Here is a 17,582-nt window from a genome sequence, read left to right as displayed (position 1 = left end):
TTTTTGGGTGTGCCCTGCAGCATGTGTGATTCTTGTTCCCTGACCAGAGATCAAACCTGCGCTCCCTGCATTGGAAGCACAGTCTTAACCACTGGACCACTGGGCAAGTCCCCCAAAAGGCTCTTCCTGAGAAAGTAGCTATAAAACCACAGTTCTTACTGTAAGTTCGTAAATTAGAAGGCCAACATACCACCTGCATAGCATGATGGAATGGTCACACATATTGGTCACAAATTTAATCAATTCTATATTAAATGCTAAGGAGACATTTAATTGCACAAATATGGGACATACCATTTCAAATACAAATGAAAGGACAATCGGTGATGCTATCAAAATGTATCATACAGGAACATTCTTTAAAAGGATAAGAAAATTATACTCGGGACCCATAAATCTTTCTCATTAGAAGCCTATGTAGCAATTCATTCATGCAGGTGTTTTTATGTAGATAGGATTGTTTTTTTTTCTTTTTGAAGAACTCCACTGTAGCTATGAGATGAAAAATGTATTGATGTGACTACAATGTATTATGGTAATGTATAGCTTTCTTCTGTTTTGCTTTTAGTGTTAGGATTGCTAAAAGCTTATAAAATACCCAACTGACATTATGTGCTTTTAATAGAGAGGACACGGCCGCATACATTATCCTCCCATCATGTGTGGCGTTGCATCACTTGGCCTCTCTCTACACAGGCCGCTTTGTTAAGAGGGAGACCACGGGGGTTCAGGTTTCAGGCAGCGGGGGCAGGCTTGCAGTCCTACCAGCCTGGCCAGTGCTCCGCCAAGCCTCAGCTCCGATGTTTGTCCTAAGGTCTCATCCTACCAGCAGGATGAGAAACAGACTTGACTTCTGGAGAAAGATGTCCTGGACTTTTTGCTCAGCCACATTTGCAAGACCGTGGCACTGCTAACCTCATACTTGCTGGGTTTAGGTTCAGACAGGGATGTCCCCAAGCAGAGGGCCAAACCTGGAAATAGGAAGCGCCTTGGGGCAAAACCTGGTAAGATGGCTCCGCCTGTGGAGCCCCTAGGATGCCAGGGTATGAGGTGCCAGGGTATGCCAGGGTATGATGCCTGCTGCTTCCCTCTGGCTCTTTGCAGAAGCATTCAAAGGAGAGGAACCTTCCAGCCGTGGGGCCAAAGCCTCCCATCCTGAAGTCAGCTGCATCGGGCTGCCAAGGCATCGCCCTCAGAAATGCAAGGAAGGGGCCTCTGTCGGAGGAGAGGGTCTGGAGGTACCTGCCTCCCCACTCTCTCACTTCCCCTTAGCCCTAGATGCTGGCACAGGCCTGGGGTGTAGGAGGAACTGCGGAACATCCAGCCCAATCAGATAAATGGGTTTGGTGTCTCCTCAGATTCCAGAACGCATGGAAATGGCAATTCTGCCACAAGAGGCTCCATCAGAGATGATCTGGGTGACAGATTGCAGTTAAAAACTTCATCTATTGAACCTGAAAAGAAAGTTAAAAGGGCCTGCATTATTACCATCTCTGGAAAACCAAAACCAAAACCCAACAGTACTTAAAACCCACACAACATCCAACGTAACCATTTCAATGAGAACGGAGAATCCTGGCTTCCCCAGAAAAACTCAAAAGACAGAACACGCTGCTTGCTGTTCACCAAGAGGACGCGGATGGCTACCTGCCTCTCCATGGACTGGGCATGCAGGTATCGTTTCCACTTGATGATAGAAGGCCCACAGGTGGGGACCAGATGCCAAGAACAAAGGTCAGTTTCTGAGAAGGAGACTAACTGATCACCAGGGCAGAGCCAGTGGAGATGCCTGCCTGGCCACTGATGTGTTGTGGCTAGACCACCTCAGGTGCATAATTATGGCTCAGATGAGCCTTGAGAAATCCTCCCTCCCCAGCTCTGGAGTGGAAGGGGGCCCCAGGGCTGGCTCAGAGTAAACTTGCAAGGAAGCACTGCCCAACTTCACACGCCCCTCGGTGTCCCCGGGATAACCAGTGGATGCCTAGGCAGCCTGTAGGACAGAGAGTGAGCAATGGTAAAACAGAGAAAGCCTGCCCAGGCTGCCCCGGTCAGGGGGGAGGCTGGAGGGCGTCCAAGGGAGGACCGGGCATCTGGTGTGCGCACAACCAGGCAAGGTAATCTTCCCCCAAAAGGATGAACATATAAACCTCCCCTTCTTCCCACCACCACACAGGGCTGCAATGGAACAGAACATAAAGGCATCTTTTTAAGGAACACCCAGACAGAGAACATAAAGCAACACGGAGGGAGAGAGGAGGGGGAGCCGGGAAGGCAGGAGGGAGGGGGAGACACACAGAGACAGAGGGAAGCTGCCTCCAGGACAAGAAATAACTGGGAATAAGCTTCCCTGGTGGCTCAAGTGGTAAACAATCCGCCTGCAATGCAGGAGACCTGGGTTCAATCCCTGGGTCAGGAAGATCCTGGAGAAGGGAATGGCAACCCACTCCAGTATTCTTGCCTGGAGAAGTCCACGGACAGAGGAGCCTGGCAGGCTATAGTCTTTGGGGTTGCAAAGAGTCAGACATGACTAAACAATTAATACACACTTCAAGCATTTTTGCTAGAAACATTGGAAGAAAGCAACTGTCATTAAAAACAGTTAGTGAAGCATCTGTATTAAAAAAAAATTTTTTTTTAAACTGCAGGTTCATAGAGACTGGTGGATTTTCTGTCTTGTTTGAGTGTTTTCCTTTGTTGGCAATTAGCCACAAGAGTCCTGGTTCAAGGAAGTTGCCTTTCAGCACAGACTAGCCTGGGACAGAGGGCAGGCTCAGCAGAAGACAAATCCAGACAAGACTTGACTGGTGTCACTGCCTTAGCCACACCACCTGAAAAGTCTTGCCAAATCCTGGGGAGGAGCTGCTGGATAGAAAATCCAGAATGCACCAGATATGACCTGTAGTTTGTTAAGAGAAGAAGTCTCAAGGGTTATTCTTTAGTGGCCTTAGAAATCCTGGAGAACCTTCCAAATATATTTTTTATAATTGTATTGATCTTATTTATTTTCTGGCTGTGCTAAGTCTCTGTTGCTGCAGTGGGCTTTTCTCTAGTTGTGGTGAGTGCAGGCGACTCTCTAGGTATGACGGGAGGGCTTCTCGTTGTAGTGGTTTCTCCCGTTGCAGAACACAGGCTCAGTAATTGTGGCGCAGGGCTTAATTGCTCTGAGGCATGTGGGATCTTCCCAGACCAGGAATGGAGCCCGTGCCTCCTGCACTGGGAGGCAGATTCTTTACCACTGGGCCACCAGGGAAGCCCTCAAACGTTTTTAAAGATGGATGTCTCGACCATGTGTCCTCCTCCCCTAACTAACACATTTCCCTAACATTCTACTGCCCTGAATATGCACATCAGGAAAGCATCATTCTTCTTTAGTTAAATTATTGTTAGAAATACTTCAGAGCATTAACATGTATTTATGTTAACAATATATTTTAAAATTATTTTCTGAGTGTCCTGCACAGTGAAACCACTGAGAGAAAACCTTAAGGAGCCTAAAAGGAAAAGTCACTATATTCTTTTTTAAAAAAATTTATTGGAGTGCAGTTGATTTACAGTGTTGTGTTTACTATATTTCCTTTTGGTAGTAAATGTTTCTCACTTCTTACGTTCTGAAAAATGTGATATTATATTTCCCCTTTATCAAGAGGCCTTTCCTTTTCCATTAATTGATTCTTTTCTCCCATGATATTATTCTACCCTTTAACTGTCGTTCTGGGGGTACTTGAGAACTTTTTTTAAAGGTCAGATTTATTTTTTCATTTTTAAGAATTTTCTGGCCCCTCCACGTGGCATGTGGGATCTTAGTCCCCTGATCAGGGACTGAACCTCTCTCCCTGCCGTGGAAGTGCAGAATCTTAACCACTGGAGCACCGGAGAAGCCCCTACTTGAGAATTTTTAACATACCTCTAGAAGTTACGCTGAATTTTCGATCAGAAAAACTGCTCCTTCGGATTAAAGGTTCACTCATTTTTTCCAGAAATAATTTAATGGTCTCCTTCTTTTCTGGGCTTGTACTTGACAAATTTAGAACTTTTCCATTCACTTTTACAGTGGAATTGCTGAGCCCAAACCAATAGAAGAAATCAAACAATGCATCGGCTTTGAATTCATATGCAAAGCTCAAATCTTCTCCGTTAACAACCTTGTTTCCTGGAGGGAAAAAATTCTTTACTGCCTCTTGAAAATCAAACTGAAAGAGAAAGGAGTATTTAATTAATTACATGCATATAACTATAACATTATATTATAGACATATATTACCATAAAATTATATTATATAATTAACAGCTGTCCAAATGTCCAAAATATCACACCTTTTATTTCTCTTTCTGACATAATTTTAAATAGGTGCCTTTATTTAAAAACAAACAAACAAATCTTTGCCTTTGCATCAAGTTCCATCAAGTTCAAGGTAAAGAAAGACCTTGAACTGCTTGGTCAAACTGATATTTATTCTTACCCCATTTCTCAGAAGTTGCTAGAAACTAAGTTCACTTTACTGGTAGTGATAATGCAGCAGTAGAAAATGTCAGTCTGGATTCAGTTAAGTGAGAGTTAAGCTTTAGGGACTCCACCCTGGCTTGCAATGTCCAGACCCCCTTCTGTGTTGGCAGCCCTGGATTAACACAGGCCAACTCACCTGGAGCCGGTAACTTTCTCCAATCACTGAGGAAATGACCATGTCCATCCCCTGCTCTATCTGTCTTCTTATCTTGGGGTGTCTTGTGTTCACAAGAAACGCGTATGTCCTTTCTAGAAACAAGGAAGCACGTCAAAAACAAGGGACCACTTGTGACCTAGACCTACTTCTTAGAGAATAGTCGGCTTTCCGGTCACCAGCAGGCCAAACGATATCAAGGGCTCAGATGCACTAACAAGCATTCCTTGTTACACTGTGATCTGATCCTGGCCCCTCCTGCAGAGAAGGGCATCTTGACTTTGAATTAGGAAGTGAGCAGGGGATCTGAATGACTCTGAACAAGATGAGCAGAGAGTCAGCTCTATGAATCTGAATGAGCAAGGGCGTGTTTGAGGAAGTCTCTTTGGAATTGGTAGGCCCATTCTTACTCTCTTGAACTCATTTTTAAGAACATTTTAGAAGTAAGTTTAAGAAATTCTAACGCTATCACAGAACTTATGCTCGTTGACTCTCCACATATCACTTTGAGCAGGAGGAAGACGGGCAAATGGAGATACTTTCATATTGGAATTTGAGTTAATTTAGTTGCTATCAGTTTGATTTCCTGGAAGAAACAATAAAGGGGCCTTTGAAATTTGAAGGCCACAGCATGAAACATGAAAGCATCTGCAAGTCATCCCTCACAGGAGCATCTGATACGGGGTAGACAGTATGGTGTATCGTCATCATCATCATCACTCCAGTCATTTTTGCAACCCCTTCAGGCTCAGAGATCACTTCCTGCCAAGACAGGAAGTACGAAAGAAAACTCAGAGACAGATGGCTTCTGCCGCAGGGTCATTTACAGGTTTGCTCTGCAGGCCTCCGCTGATGGCCTAACCCATCTAGCTTCCAGCCTTGCACAAGCTGACACCTTCTCTGCTTTCTCCACATTCAACTTTTGCCTCATCAACAGGCCACAGGCCACAGCCCAGAAAGGCAGAACCAAACCCAAACTTTATATACCTACCTTTCAAGGAGTCCTTTTTGGTCTGTACATGAACAAAAAAGAGCATTGGTTTGCTCAATATGGTTTCCCTGTAGTCTTTATAATCGCAGTAGTTGGTCAGTTCCACATATCTGTGAAAAAAGCAGAGATGATTACAAATGCTATGTAGCCTTCCACTGAAGTCAGGACAGGCATGTACTCGACACGTGCCTGCTATATCCACAGATCTTCCAAGGGAAGTCCTCTAAAATGTATTCTTCAGGAGGCAGCCATATCTTATATTAAATAAGCAATTCCCCCTCCCTGGTTGACTAACAGATCACCCAAAGGTGGCCTGGGCCTGGAGGTACCTGGCACCAGCGCTCAGCTCTCAGGGGCAGCCTTTACCAGATGATGACCCCTACCATCTGTTTGGGCTGTAAGAGCAGTGTGCGTGTGTGTGTGTGTGTGTGTGCGTGTGTGTGTGTGTGTGTGTGCGTGCACGCTCAGTTGTCCCTGACTCTCTGTGACCCCATGGATTGTAGCCCACCAGGCTCCTCTGTCCATGGGATTTTCCAGGCAAAAATACTGGAGTGGGTTGCCATGCCCTTCTCCAGGGTAGCCTTCCGATCCAAGGATCAAACCCTCATCTCTTGTGTTGGCAGCTGGATTCTTTACCACTAGCCACCTGGGAAGGCCCTAAGATAGCGCTACCAGAGCACTATGTATCACTGAATTGAGAATGAATTATGCTTAATAAGTGGACTTCTCAAGGTCTTCTCCAGTGCAGTCATCCTAACTGATGGATCTGAAATTTTCCTTTCCTTCTCTTCTTCTCTTCCCTTTTCTAATCCTGAGATAAACCCAGGCCCCTTCAGAGATGCAATATTCACATGAACTGTTTCACATCTCCCCCGATTGTAAGCTTGTACAGTTTTTAAAAACTAATGTAGGATTTCTCTTCAGGGCCCTATTCAATTTAGCCTCCTTGGTCTTAGTTCATTATTTCAACCCAGGAAGATCTTTTTGCTTTTTGACTGTGTCTTCCAGCATGTCAGTTTCCTCTCCCTACTCTGCACATTTTCCAAGCCTCCTTTCTGTGTCTCTACCTGCATTGTTGATTTAAAAGAAGACAGATATAAACTGGCTTCTTTCAAGAAGATGGCTAATTTTCTAGCCAAACCCAACTTCAGAAGCAGCATGGACACGGGTGGGCTGAGAGGTACACAGTGGGCTGGGGGATGCGTCTGCCCCGGGCCCTCTTCAAGACAGAGAGGCATCCCCACTGATGGGCATCACTGTGAGGCCTGCATGGGGTAAATGGGGGGCTTTTGCTATAGGGCTGTGTGTTGGCTTCTAGTCCCAGGCAGAAACCGCTCCTGCATTTCTGGCTTGTGGTCCTTCCAGAACCTGACCTGAAAAATCACCGCCTTGGGGACCACCTGCAGCTGGGGGGCTCTGGCCACACAGTCTGCAGCCTCCTTCCCCATCAAGCTGGTTAGAGGGGCCAGAGCTGGAGACCCAGACCGAAGCCCGGGCCAAGAGCAGTGGGAGAATTTATCTACCCCCGAGTCAGGAAAACACAGCTTCCGCTTGTTTGCTTCTAGCTCCGTCTCTTCCGGGTGAGATAACACAGATGCAGACTGGGATCTGCATGGCTCTTCCTCTGTGCCTCCCCCACCCCACCCTTCCTGGGCAGAACAGGGTGGAGAGAGCATGGGGTGAGCAGGCCCCTGAAGGGCAGTGTCACCGTTCTCTTTGTCCCAGCTGACCAACTGCCAAAAGGTCCTGGAGAAAGGAAGCAAAGGAGAAGGAAGGAGGAAGGGAATGACCCTTGGCTGGGTTCCTTCTCTCTCATTCATTCATTCGCTAAGCCTGGGTGCTGACCTGTGCCTTACGCAGCTGAGGCGCTCAGGGCCCAGAGAGTGGGGGTAGGGTCGCAGGGCAACAGTACAGGGGTCCCCCTGTGCTCTCCATCCCCTCTGCCATCCATCTATTCCATCTATGTCCCTCAAGGTGATTCCTCTGCTCTCAATAGCCATGGTCTTACAGTCACTCTCTAGGGCATGCATGCGAGTGTGCGTGCGTGCGAGTGTAATACATTCAGAAAGCCTGCAGTCTGGACTACCCAAATGACAGTGCACTGTTTGCCTCTGGCTAAAATCGATTGACCTCTCATTGGAGGTATTGTTTGGCAGGGAAAAGATAAAAATCTCAACTTGGAAACAATCACTGGTTGGGAAAATAATTGGTTTCCCCCAGAATTACGCGGAAGAGGCTTTTTCTGAATGCCACTAGCCCTGATCAAAGAGGAGGGACTTGGAGGAGGGAGGGAAGGGGGAGGTCTTCTGGAGAGTCACATATCATGAGTCACTTCTTCTGGAGCCTGAATTTAATAAGATATCCTGAATAATAAGACGACTCTCAACATCATTTAATCTTCCTTTGATGATTTAGAGGCACTTTTAGGATCTTACCCGGGCTGTCAACAACATCACAGAGCAGTGCCAGTTATCACTGTACCACAGATGTGAGAAAATGCTGCTCACGCAAGAGCTCTGATAACAGAATTTACAGATGAGATTGTGGCAAGATCCCCTGCTTAACGCTCTATTGAAACCAGGTTGCAAAGAAGAAATATCCCCTTAACGTTCATCCATTCCCAGCCTCCCAGATATGGTCCAATTGTTAAACACCTCAGAATCACAGTGGAATAAATAAATGGGAACATCCCTTTTGAATTCAGACAGATGCACAGACACTGCCCTTCAGAGGCCTGCTGGTATGAAATCTGGATATGCAAGTCACTAAGATACAAAAAAGGCTGAGGACCTAATTGTTAAATCTCACAGGTCTTCAAGTACCCGACATTCAACTAACAGTTTTAAGATGAGCCTGAGTAGACTACCTTAGTCTGATGAGACTAGCTATCTCATCTTTCATTATGCGTATTTCTGAACTGCTAATGCAGATACTGCTCCTGCGTCCTGGATATTTATTATATTTGCTGAAGTTATCCCTAGGGACGAGAAGCGAACGTTTGGAGAGAGCTGCTTTAAACTCTGATTTCTTCAGTGCTTTTATCCTGGCCCCAGGATGCTCCTAGGTTGGAACTTTCTACACCTGGCTTTCATCCAGGGATTGAAAGGCAGAACACTGTGATAGCAAAGCATGGTGGTGGTGGTGGGTAGTCGCTCAGTCGTGTCTGACTCTTGCGACCCTGTGGACTGTAGCCCGCCAGGCTCCTCTGTCCATGGGATTCTCCAGGCAAGAATACTGGAGTGGATTGCCATTTCCTTCTCCAGGGGATCCTCCCAACCCAGGGGCTGAACCCAGGTTTCCTGCATTGCAGGCAGATTCTTTACCAACTGAGCTATGAGGGAAGCCGCAGTGGAAAGCATAATGATTCAAAATAAGAAGATTTAAATTGTATCCTGATTGATTGGCTATGTGAACTCAGTCCCAAGAGCCACAGCTCATCATGACCTTGAGTGAGTTACTTAACTCATCTGACCCGGTCCCTCATCTATAAAACGGATATAACAGAATCACTTTCCATTTGATGATGTAGTGAAGTGCCAGTAATATAGACATAAAGACATGGGCTCATAGTAGATGCTCAACAAACATTATTAGTGTCTTTAACTCTGGCCAACTCCTCTGGCCCTAGGGTGAAACTCTATAAGCTTCTGATGCACAGCCAGGGCTGTGTTCATTCAAGTTACCAGGAAAAGAGGACTATATAAGTATCTGAAAAATAAATAAGAGTTTCTCCTTCTTGATCCAATTTCTTTCCTAATCTTTTTAGTTTGGAAAGCTAAAGGGAACTGCTTAATGAAGGCAATATCTGAAAGATGGGACCAAGAAAGAACGTAGAATTTTTGCTTCTAGCAAATCAGGGGTAGGTAAGATCACCCACCCCAAAGATACCTATTCTTCTCCAGTTTCCTTCAGATTTTACATCATCTTGGAATGATTCAAAAGTCACTCCAAATTTTCCTGGCCCCTGAATATTTAAACTGGCTTCCCTCATGGCTCAGCAGTAAAGAATCCGCCTGCTAATGTAGGAGACTTGGGTTCAATCCCTGGGTCGGGAAGATCCCCTGGAAAAGGAAATGGCAAAGCACTTCAGTGTTCTTGCCTGGTGAATCCCGTGGACAGAGGAGCCTGGAGGTACAGTCCATGGGATCACAAGGATTTGGACACAACTTAGCAACTAAACAACAACGGACAATTTAATACTCAAAGACAAATAGAAATTCAAACACATGGCTCACATCTGTGTGTGTGTGTGTTCATTTCTAAAATATGTAGGGAGGAATAGAGAAAAAGAGGAATATATTGGATAGTCCTTGTGTAAAAGGCCCAGAAATTGCTAATAGCTTCCACAGTTCTTTGCTGTGACTAAGCAAAAGCTTACAAGGACATTCTTTCCAGTGTCAACTTGTTAGTTTTATGCAAAACCTCCCCTACACACTCAAAACAGTTCCTTTGGTTCATCATCTCAACCGTCTTCTTCTGCCCGACTCCTATGAAATAAACAAAAATTTCAGATTCATCACTCTAATGTCTGTGGCTCTAATCATTGATATGCATGTTCAATCTTCATTTCTGCAATAAACAGTGACTAAGCAAATATTAGGACAAACCTAGACAGTGTGTTAAAAAGCAAAGACATCACTTTGACAACAAAGGTCCGTATAGTCAAGGCTACAGTCTTTACAGTAGTCATGTACAGATGTCAGAGCTGGATAGCAAAGAAGGCAGAGTGCCGAAGAATTGATGCTTCTGAACTGTGGTGTTGGAGAAGACTCTTGAGAGTCCCTTGGACAGCAAGGAGATTAAATCAGTCAGTCTTAAAGGAAATCAACCCTGAATATTCTTTGGAAGGACTGATCCCGAGGCTGACGCTCCAATACTTTGGCCACGTGATGCAAAGAGCTGACTCACTGGAAAAGATTCTGATGCTGGGAAAGATTGACAGCAGAAGGAGAAGAGGGCAACAGAGGATGAGACTGTTGGATGGCATCACCAATTCAATGGAGATGAGTTTGAGCAAACTCCAGGAGATGGTGAGGGACAATGAAGCCTGGCATGCTGCAGTCCAAGGGGTTAAGAAGAGTTGGACACAATCTGGCGACTGAACAACAAAGCACCTACTATGTGCTTGGCACTGGGGACCTAACCAAGAAAATAGTCTTGCTCTCTAGAAGCATACAGAAGCCCTTAGGAGAGGGCTAAGAAAACATACCATTTCAATATGAAAGGATTCACAACTAAGACCTCATTGCTTATAGTCTGATTATTGGTCCTAGAGCACTGACATCACAGGGGAGCTTGTAAAACTGCAAAATTCTGGGTCCCTCTCCAGTTGTATCTGATCTAAAACCTGTGTTTTAACAAGCTCCTCAGTAGACTTGCAAGCTTATTAAAAGTTTGAGAAGCTTTGGCCTAGGACACAGCCCCTGTTATTCAGAGGCTTACAAACCAGTTAATCATTCAAACACACAGACCAGAGGAATGCACAGTGCTCTGCTTCTTGTGTCCACAGGGCTATGTCCTAGCGATGTGAATAAGAAGAAACAAAGCCAAGAGCCTGGAGTTAGAACCATTTACTGAGCTGAGTCAGGTATAGCAGAAGGGTTGTTCTGTCAGGCCAAATAGATTTCCAATGGGTGGGCCGAGCAGGAGACGGGAGCCCAGGTCGGGGCAGGGAGTCATGGCTTAGCTAAGCCTTGCAGACTGGGGGTAGCTGCATCCAGGCCTGCAGATGTGTGTTTGTAAGGACTAGAGTGTGGCTGGAAGGACAAAGCCAGGCTCCCAGGGAAGAAAGCAGCAATGGCTCGTGGCTTTTTTCTTGTTTTTAAATTGTACCCGGTCTTAAAAAGTATTGCAGCATGCATCCCCTTAGCTGAGGCGCATGGGATCTAGTTCCGTGACCAGGGATCGAACCCAGGCCCCCTGCATTGGGAGCTCAGAGTCTTAGTCACTGGACCACCAGGGACGTTCTGTGGCTCATGGCTTGTGAATCACCCCATCTGGGTTTGATTCCTGCCTCTGTGGCTTCAGCAAGTATTTTAACCTTGTTGAGATGCATATTCTCTCCTATAAAATCTGGCTGACAAGAGGTGCCCCATGAGGAGGCTGAAAGATTAAATAGCATGTAGAAGCATTTGGCATTGGGGCTGCTTGATGAGAACATAAGCTGACATTGATCCCGTGATGAAGATGTGCAACTGACTGTCTTGAGGACTTAACACACTTTAATTCTGAACAACTTATAAAGTTGTTGGCATTATTAGTCCCAGTTTACAGCTGAGGAGACTGAGTCAGAGAGATGAAGTGACTTTCCCCAGTCACTCAGGTAGTAAGCAGCAGGACTAGGCTACAGAGCAAGGCAGCCTGGCCCCGGCGCTCATGCCTGTCCACACTTTGTTCTTGTGGTTCAGTCGCTCAGTCGTGTCTGGCTCTTTGTGACCCCATGGACTGCAGCACACCAGGCTTCCCTGTCCTTCACTATCTCCTGGAGTTTGTTGAAACTCACATCCCCTGAGTCAGTGATGCCATCCAACCATCTCGTCCTCTGTCACCCCCTTCTCCTCCTGCCTTCAATCTTTCCCAGCATCAGGGTCTTTTCCAATGAGCAGCTCTTTGCATCAGGTGTCCACATTTACCCTGAACTGAATTCCATAAAAATCATAGCTCAACACATGAAAGGTTATTACTTCATCAATACCACTATGCGTCCTGTTTAAGGGGCTGCTATCCCAGGCAGGTCATTAAATCCAAGACTCAGACCTGGGGCCAGAGCACAGGATTGGTCGTGTCAGGAGCCCACTGAGCACAACAGTAAGGGTGGCCAGGCTCCATGTAGAGATGCTTCTGAGAAGTGGGCCCGGGCCGCAGACAGCACCCAGGCACCTCCCACCCACGGTGGATGGAGCTGACACTTCCCCCAGTGACAATCTAAGTATGATCCAACCCTGACACATCCTCCCTTGAGTCTTTACCCCCATGCGTCTCCTCCCTGCCTCCCCTGCACTTCCTGCCCGAGGCGGCTCACCTCAAGGGGGTTGAGACCATCACCCAGCTAAGAGGTGCTCAGACCTGAGCAGAAGCAGGTCACAGCGCTACTTTCAGCTGCTTCCTTCATACCGCTGGACTTACTTTCTCTCTTAGGCTGATTATATGTGTACTGGCTGATGTAATCCCAGTCATTTATTTGAGGTTCGGGAAATCTATGAGCGCGCTGCTACGTCCCAGAGGAAGCCAGAATTATTCCAGGTTGGAAGCAGCTAGCTGACAGCCCGGGCTGTAGACAACTCTGCAGAGAGGCCCTGGCCCTGCAGTGCACCGGCACCACACCCGGGGAAATTACTTAATTTGAATCCTAGTTATCTCATCTGTAAAAACGGGAAACAAACAATGGTGCCAACTTTGCCAGCTTTTGTGAGACAATAGCTGTGAAATACTTTGCACCAATGCTGAGACTCAAGTAAACATTAAAGAAAAATGTATTTGCTTTTTTTCCAAGCAGTCTCTTACATGCTAGAGAACCACGGAAAACAAGGGATTAGGGCTCCTGTTTGTCAAATGTTGGCCATTACATCCCACTAACAGGGTGCATTACAGGGAAAAAAAAAAAAAAAGGGAAAGGTGTGTGTATGCGTGTGTGATGGTTAATGGTAATTTACACCTGGTACCCTGAGCAAATTTCATTTGTAACATGGGTGGGAATTCTGAGCTTGATTCTGGGATCTTTAGAAGTGTGCTAGAACTTACTGGGAAAGAGTAAATCATGCAAATTACTCTTCAGTTAAGTTGGCTAGAGATCACCGAAGGAAGGAAGACAGGAAGAAGTGAACGGCAGCTCAAGAGCAACTATTTTGAGACAGAAAGCTGCATCTATCTTCACACCAAAGACAACTGGGTGAATCTGTGCCAGCTTGAGAAGCAGCAACTTCAGACACTGAATTTTGACTGTGCCTCTCACTCCTGATCCAGGAGGGCAAAAGCTCTCACTGCCACCCACAACTGTCTTCCCCTTCGTTCTAGAAGGCTCCCTCTGTTCAGACCAGGTTCTCTCCCAGTCCTCTTTCAGGACTGCACACCCACCTGCCACGGTCTGTCCCCCAAGAGGAAGGCAGGTTGTTCCACCTCCTGAATTATTCTCAGGTACACCTTGTCATTCCCAGGTACAAAAGCCCTTGCGCTATTGCTTAGCCCATAAGAACCTTGTATTTGCTGATTCTTCTTTGCACCCTGGTCTCTGCTACCTGGTCATTGTTTATTCTGGACTCCAAACTGCCAGGGGAACCACTGCTGTTTAATTTTCCCTTATGGAGGAGGTGTTCAAAGCAAGAGTTTAACAACCAGACTTCAATACCAGTTCAAGTTTTGCAGCGCTGTTGGCTGAGATCGGGGGAGTAAGGACTGCCTAAGACCTAACTTATAGCTTCAATTAACTCTGGACATTTTTATTTTTCATACTCTGTTCTCAAATACAATGCTTACCTTCTTTTTTAAATCTCTGCAAATCTGATTTCTAGCTCAGTTCCTACCACCCTGCTTATGGCTTGGAATTTTCAATTCGCTCAGAAAGGGAGAGATTTTTGCTGGGGAATCCTGTATCAGGCGCTCAGTGAAAGCCCTCACTATCATTTGAGAGGAAAAGCAAGGTGTTCCCCAGCAGCTTTGAAGAAGGCATTTTAAATATCTCCTTTGGTTTGCTTGCCCCTCTTGACTTTATTCCCCCCATAGGGTGCCCGGGGCTGCTGTCTCTCCCTGGAGCAAAGGCTTTCTAGCTTAATAGCTGTCTGCTCACTCATCTCAGAATCAACCTGTTCCACTTCCTGATACCCAGCTCCACAGCACAAACGCAAGCTCCCCACCGCGCAGGTGGCTTCTGGAGGCACCAGGTGACCTCTGAAAGCAAGAGACCCCAGCAGAACCCAGGGTGAAACTCCTCCTCCTTTGCCCTCCCAAAGCCCGCCTCAAATGGGCTTCAATCCGCTGCATTCAAGTCCCCTAGGAAGTGCTTCAGGCACTTTTCCACCACACTTAAACATTCAGTGAAAGTGAAGTTGCTCAGTCATGCCGGACTCTTTGCGACCCCATGGACTGTAGCCCACCAGGCTCCTCTGTCCCTGGGACTCTCCAGGCAAGACTACTGGAGTGGGTTGCCATTTTCTTCTCCAGGGGATCTTCCCGACCCAGGGATCAAACCCAGGTCTCCTGCATTGTAGGCAGACGCTTTAACCTCTGAGCCACCAGGGAGTGACCCTCCATCAAGTCGTTGTGGCCCCAGCTCTGTTCCCGGAAGCCACACTCACTGCACTCATCTTCCCAGAACGGAACTGCCCGCTCGACAGCCGACTGCCCGCTCGACAGCCCACATGGTCCCTGGGTTGGACTTCACGGGCTTTGGTTCCTTCTCATACCTGGTTTATTAATTTCTTTTTTGAAAAGGCAGTGAGGCTAAAGATGGGAAACTGTAAACTGCTTGCTCTCACCGGGTCTCCTCTCTGGATCCAGCTGATGGTGCAGAAGAGAACAACCTCTCCTCCCCTCCCCCAGGCTAAAGGGAGGGTGTGAGTCTCTGCTTAGCAAGGGTGTGCCCCCAGTTTGATCTCATTTGACCGGGTTAAGGAGCCAGAAAGGAAGAATCATCAGCCAGTTCCGCGCTCCCCTCCCTGCCCACCCCTTACCACCCTCATGGGCGGCTGGCTTGGACAGCTGTGAAATGGTGCAAAGGGCAGAAAAAGCCAGGGCAGGGGGAGCTCCGCTCCTCTGGGTGATGTTAGCAATGAGAAAAATCTAGAAGTGTGATGGGGGTTAGGGGGTCCAGGCTGGATCTCTGGAAGTGAAGCATGGGGATGGGGATGGGTGTGGGCAGCGTGGAAGCCTCGGCGGGAACCAGGAGGCCGGCCGGGGTGCGCAGCGAGGCCACCCACCTCCTCATGTAGCTGCTCAGGCGGTAGAGCTGCCCGTCAAGGCGCACGAAACCGTCTCCGAAGACGTTGAAGCCCCCGCGCGCGGCGGCGGGCTCCGCGGGCGCGGGCACCACGAGCTGGTCGCCGCGCAGCTGGAAAGCTCCGGGCTGCAGCCGCAGCAGCTGGCCCAGGGGCAGCAGGGCCAGCTCGCAGTCGCACGTCCACAGGCTGCGGAGCTCCCCCGACGAGATGGACGTCAGGCTCGGCCTGGCCGCGGGCGCGCTCTCCAGCCCCGCCATGGCCGGGCTCGTGCTCTCGCTGTTGATGGCCCCCGGGGAGGCGCCGGCGCCCCGACTCGGGCCGCCCGGGACCCCGGGACGCCGCTCAGGTCCCCGCCGGCGAGGAGCGCAGAGCTGCGGCCACCGCGCCGAGAAAACGGCCCCGGCCCCGCGCGGCCCTTTTATACCGCGCCGCGCCCCTCCCGGCCCTCGGGCACGACCCCAGACGCTCCGGGCGGGCGCGTCACAGCATCTCAGGACTTGGCACGCTCCCGCCCGGCCGCGCCCGCTCGCGGCCAAGGGTTTACTCATTGCCCTGGGGTCCGCTGCTCCACGCCTGGGGCTTGGCCCGCCCCTGCCTGGACACTGTGGCGGCGAGGAGGGGTTTGTAGGGGGGGACATACACTGCCAGGGGACACTGCCGCGGGGACAGTGCCAGGAGGGAGGGAAGCGTCCACCGAGGGTGCCGGGTCGGGCCCGAGGTGGAAGCCAGGGCTCGCAGCTCGCCCAAGGGACCACACCTCCGCGCACGGGTTGGAGCGAGGCATGCATCCCTCTCCCGGCGCCCCACCTGGGGCCCTGGGGCCTGGGGCAGTTTCGGATCTCCGTTCTCTACTCCCATGCCCCGCCTCCAAGCAGGAGTCAGATGCCAACCACCGTCTCCTATCCTTGCTTTTTGTTTTTCCCCTTCTAAATTATTCCGTGAATCTCCCCTGCTCAGCCTATCCTTCACCTGGATTCCCTTCCATGTGGAAATCCCACTGGTCATCGTGTCACTTTCCCACAGTGGCTTCGTGAATCCCCCGTGGATTCCATCACTGTTCTGCTTGCTTCTCTGGCACGGCAGACCACGGGGAGCAGTGTGTCCAGAGCAAGGGTGGGGAGGGGGAACCGAAGGGACCCAGGGGTCCTCTCCTCCCTTGCCTCCCCGGAGGCTGAGCCCCTCGAATCCTGGAACACCTCTGGGTGTTCAGTCTGGAGATATTTGGGAGTTAGGTGTGGCTCGTTTTGTGCAAGGCATGAAAGGAGGGCTTTCCCATTCAGTTTAATTGTACAACTATTTCCAAAACATCTACTAGGGGACAGGCAGAAAGCTAAATTCTGAGAAAAGTAGAATGAATAAACATAAGCCCTGCCCTTGCCTCGCGTGTGCCTGTCCTTCAGTCGAATCCGACTCTGCAACCCTGTGGACTGTAGCCCGCCAGGCTCCTCCATCCATGGGGTTCTCCAGGCAAGAATACTGGAGTGGGTTGCCATTTCCTTCTCCAGGGGATCTTCCCGACCCAGGGATCGAAGCCTCATCTCTTATGTCTCCTGCATTGGCAGGCAGGTTCTTTACCACTAGCCTCAACTCACTGTCTAATAGAGAGGTGGACAAGCAAGCATTCCAGCGATTCTATGACACTGAATGAAAATTTCTGTTGAGGATAAGCCTGAATTTATGGGAGGAGAGTCCAGTCTAGCGCTGAGATGCTGGGAAGACTTCCTAAGCACTGTAACTTAGGACTGACTCTCAGCCACTTCCCAAAGTTTGAGTAGAACTTTGAGAATATCTTTAACTTGTCTTTGTGTGCCCCCACCAGGACCCTGCATAGGTTTAATCATGTGAAATGAGGCTTTTCTGTCACATCTCATTGAATCTCAGAATATGAATAAGCTCCATTCATTCCTTGCTCCAGACAAGAGTCCCCATCATCTGTCCTTATGGCTGTGTCTTCCTGAGCAAATCTAATTTGTCCCCATGGACTGTAGCCCACCTGGCTCC

General features: G+C 48.5%; 1 protein-coding gene across 1 annotated transcript; it reads right to left on the bottom strand.

The window, feature by feature from the left end:
• On the bottom strand, positions 210 to 16,018 carry MEDAG (mesenteric estrogen dependent adipogenesis). Its single transcript, XM_018056618.1, has 5 exons — positions 15,561 to 16,018; positions 5,650 to 5,759; positions 4,641 to 4,753; positions 3,905 to 4,190; positions 210 to 1,454 (listed from the first exon to the last, which is right to left on the bottom strand). The coding sequence occupies exons 1-5, from the start codon at positions 15,836 to 15,838 to the stop codon at positions 1,330 to 1,332; spliced, it is 912 nt and encodes a 303-aa protein (XP_017912107.1). The 5' UTR covers positions 15,839 to 16,018; the 3' UTR covers positions 210 to 1,329.

Source organism: Capra hircus, chromosome 12 (assembly GCF_001704415.2).
Source record: "Capra hircus breed San Clemente chromosome 12, ASM170441v1, whole genome shotgun sequence".
Classification (NCBI taxonomy): Eukaryota; Metazoa; Chordata; class Mammalia; order Artiodactyla; family Bovidae; genus Capra; species Capra hircus.
This window is presented reverse-complemented; position numbering and strand designations above follow the sequence as displayed.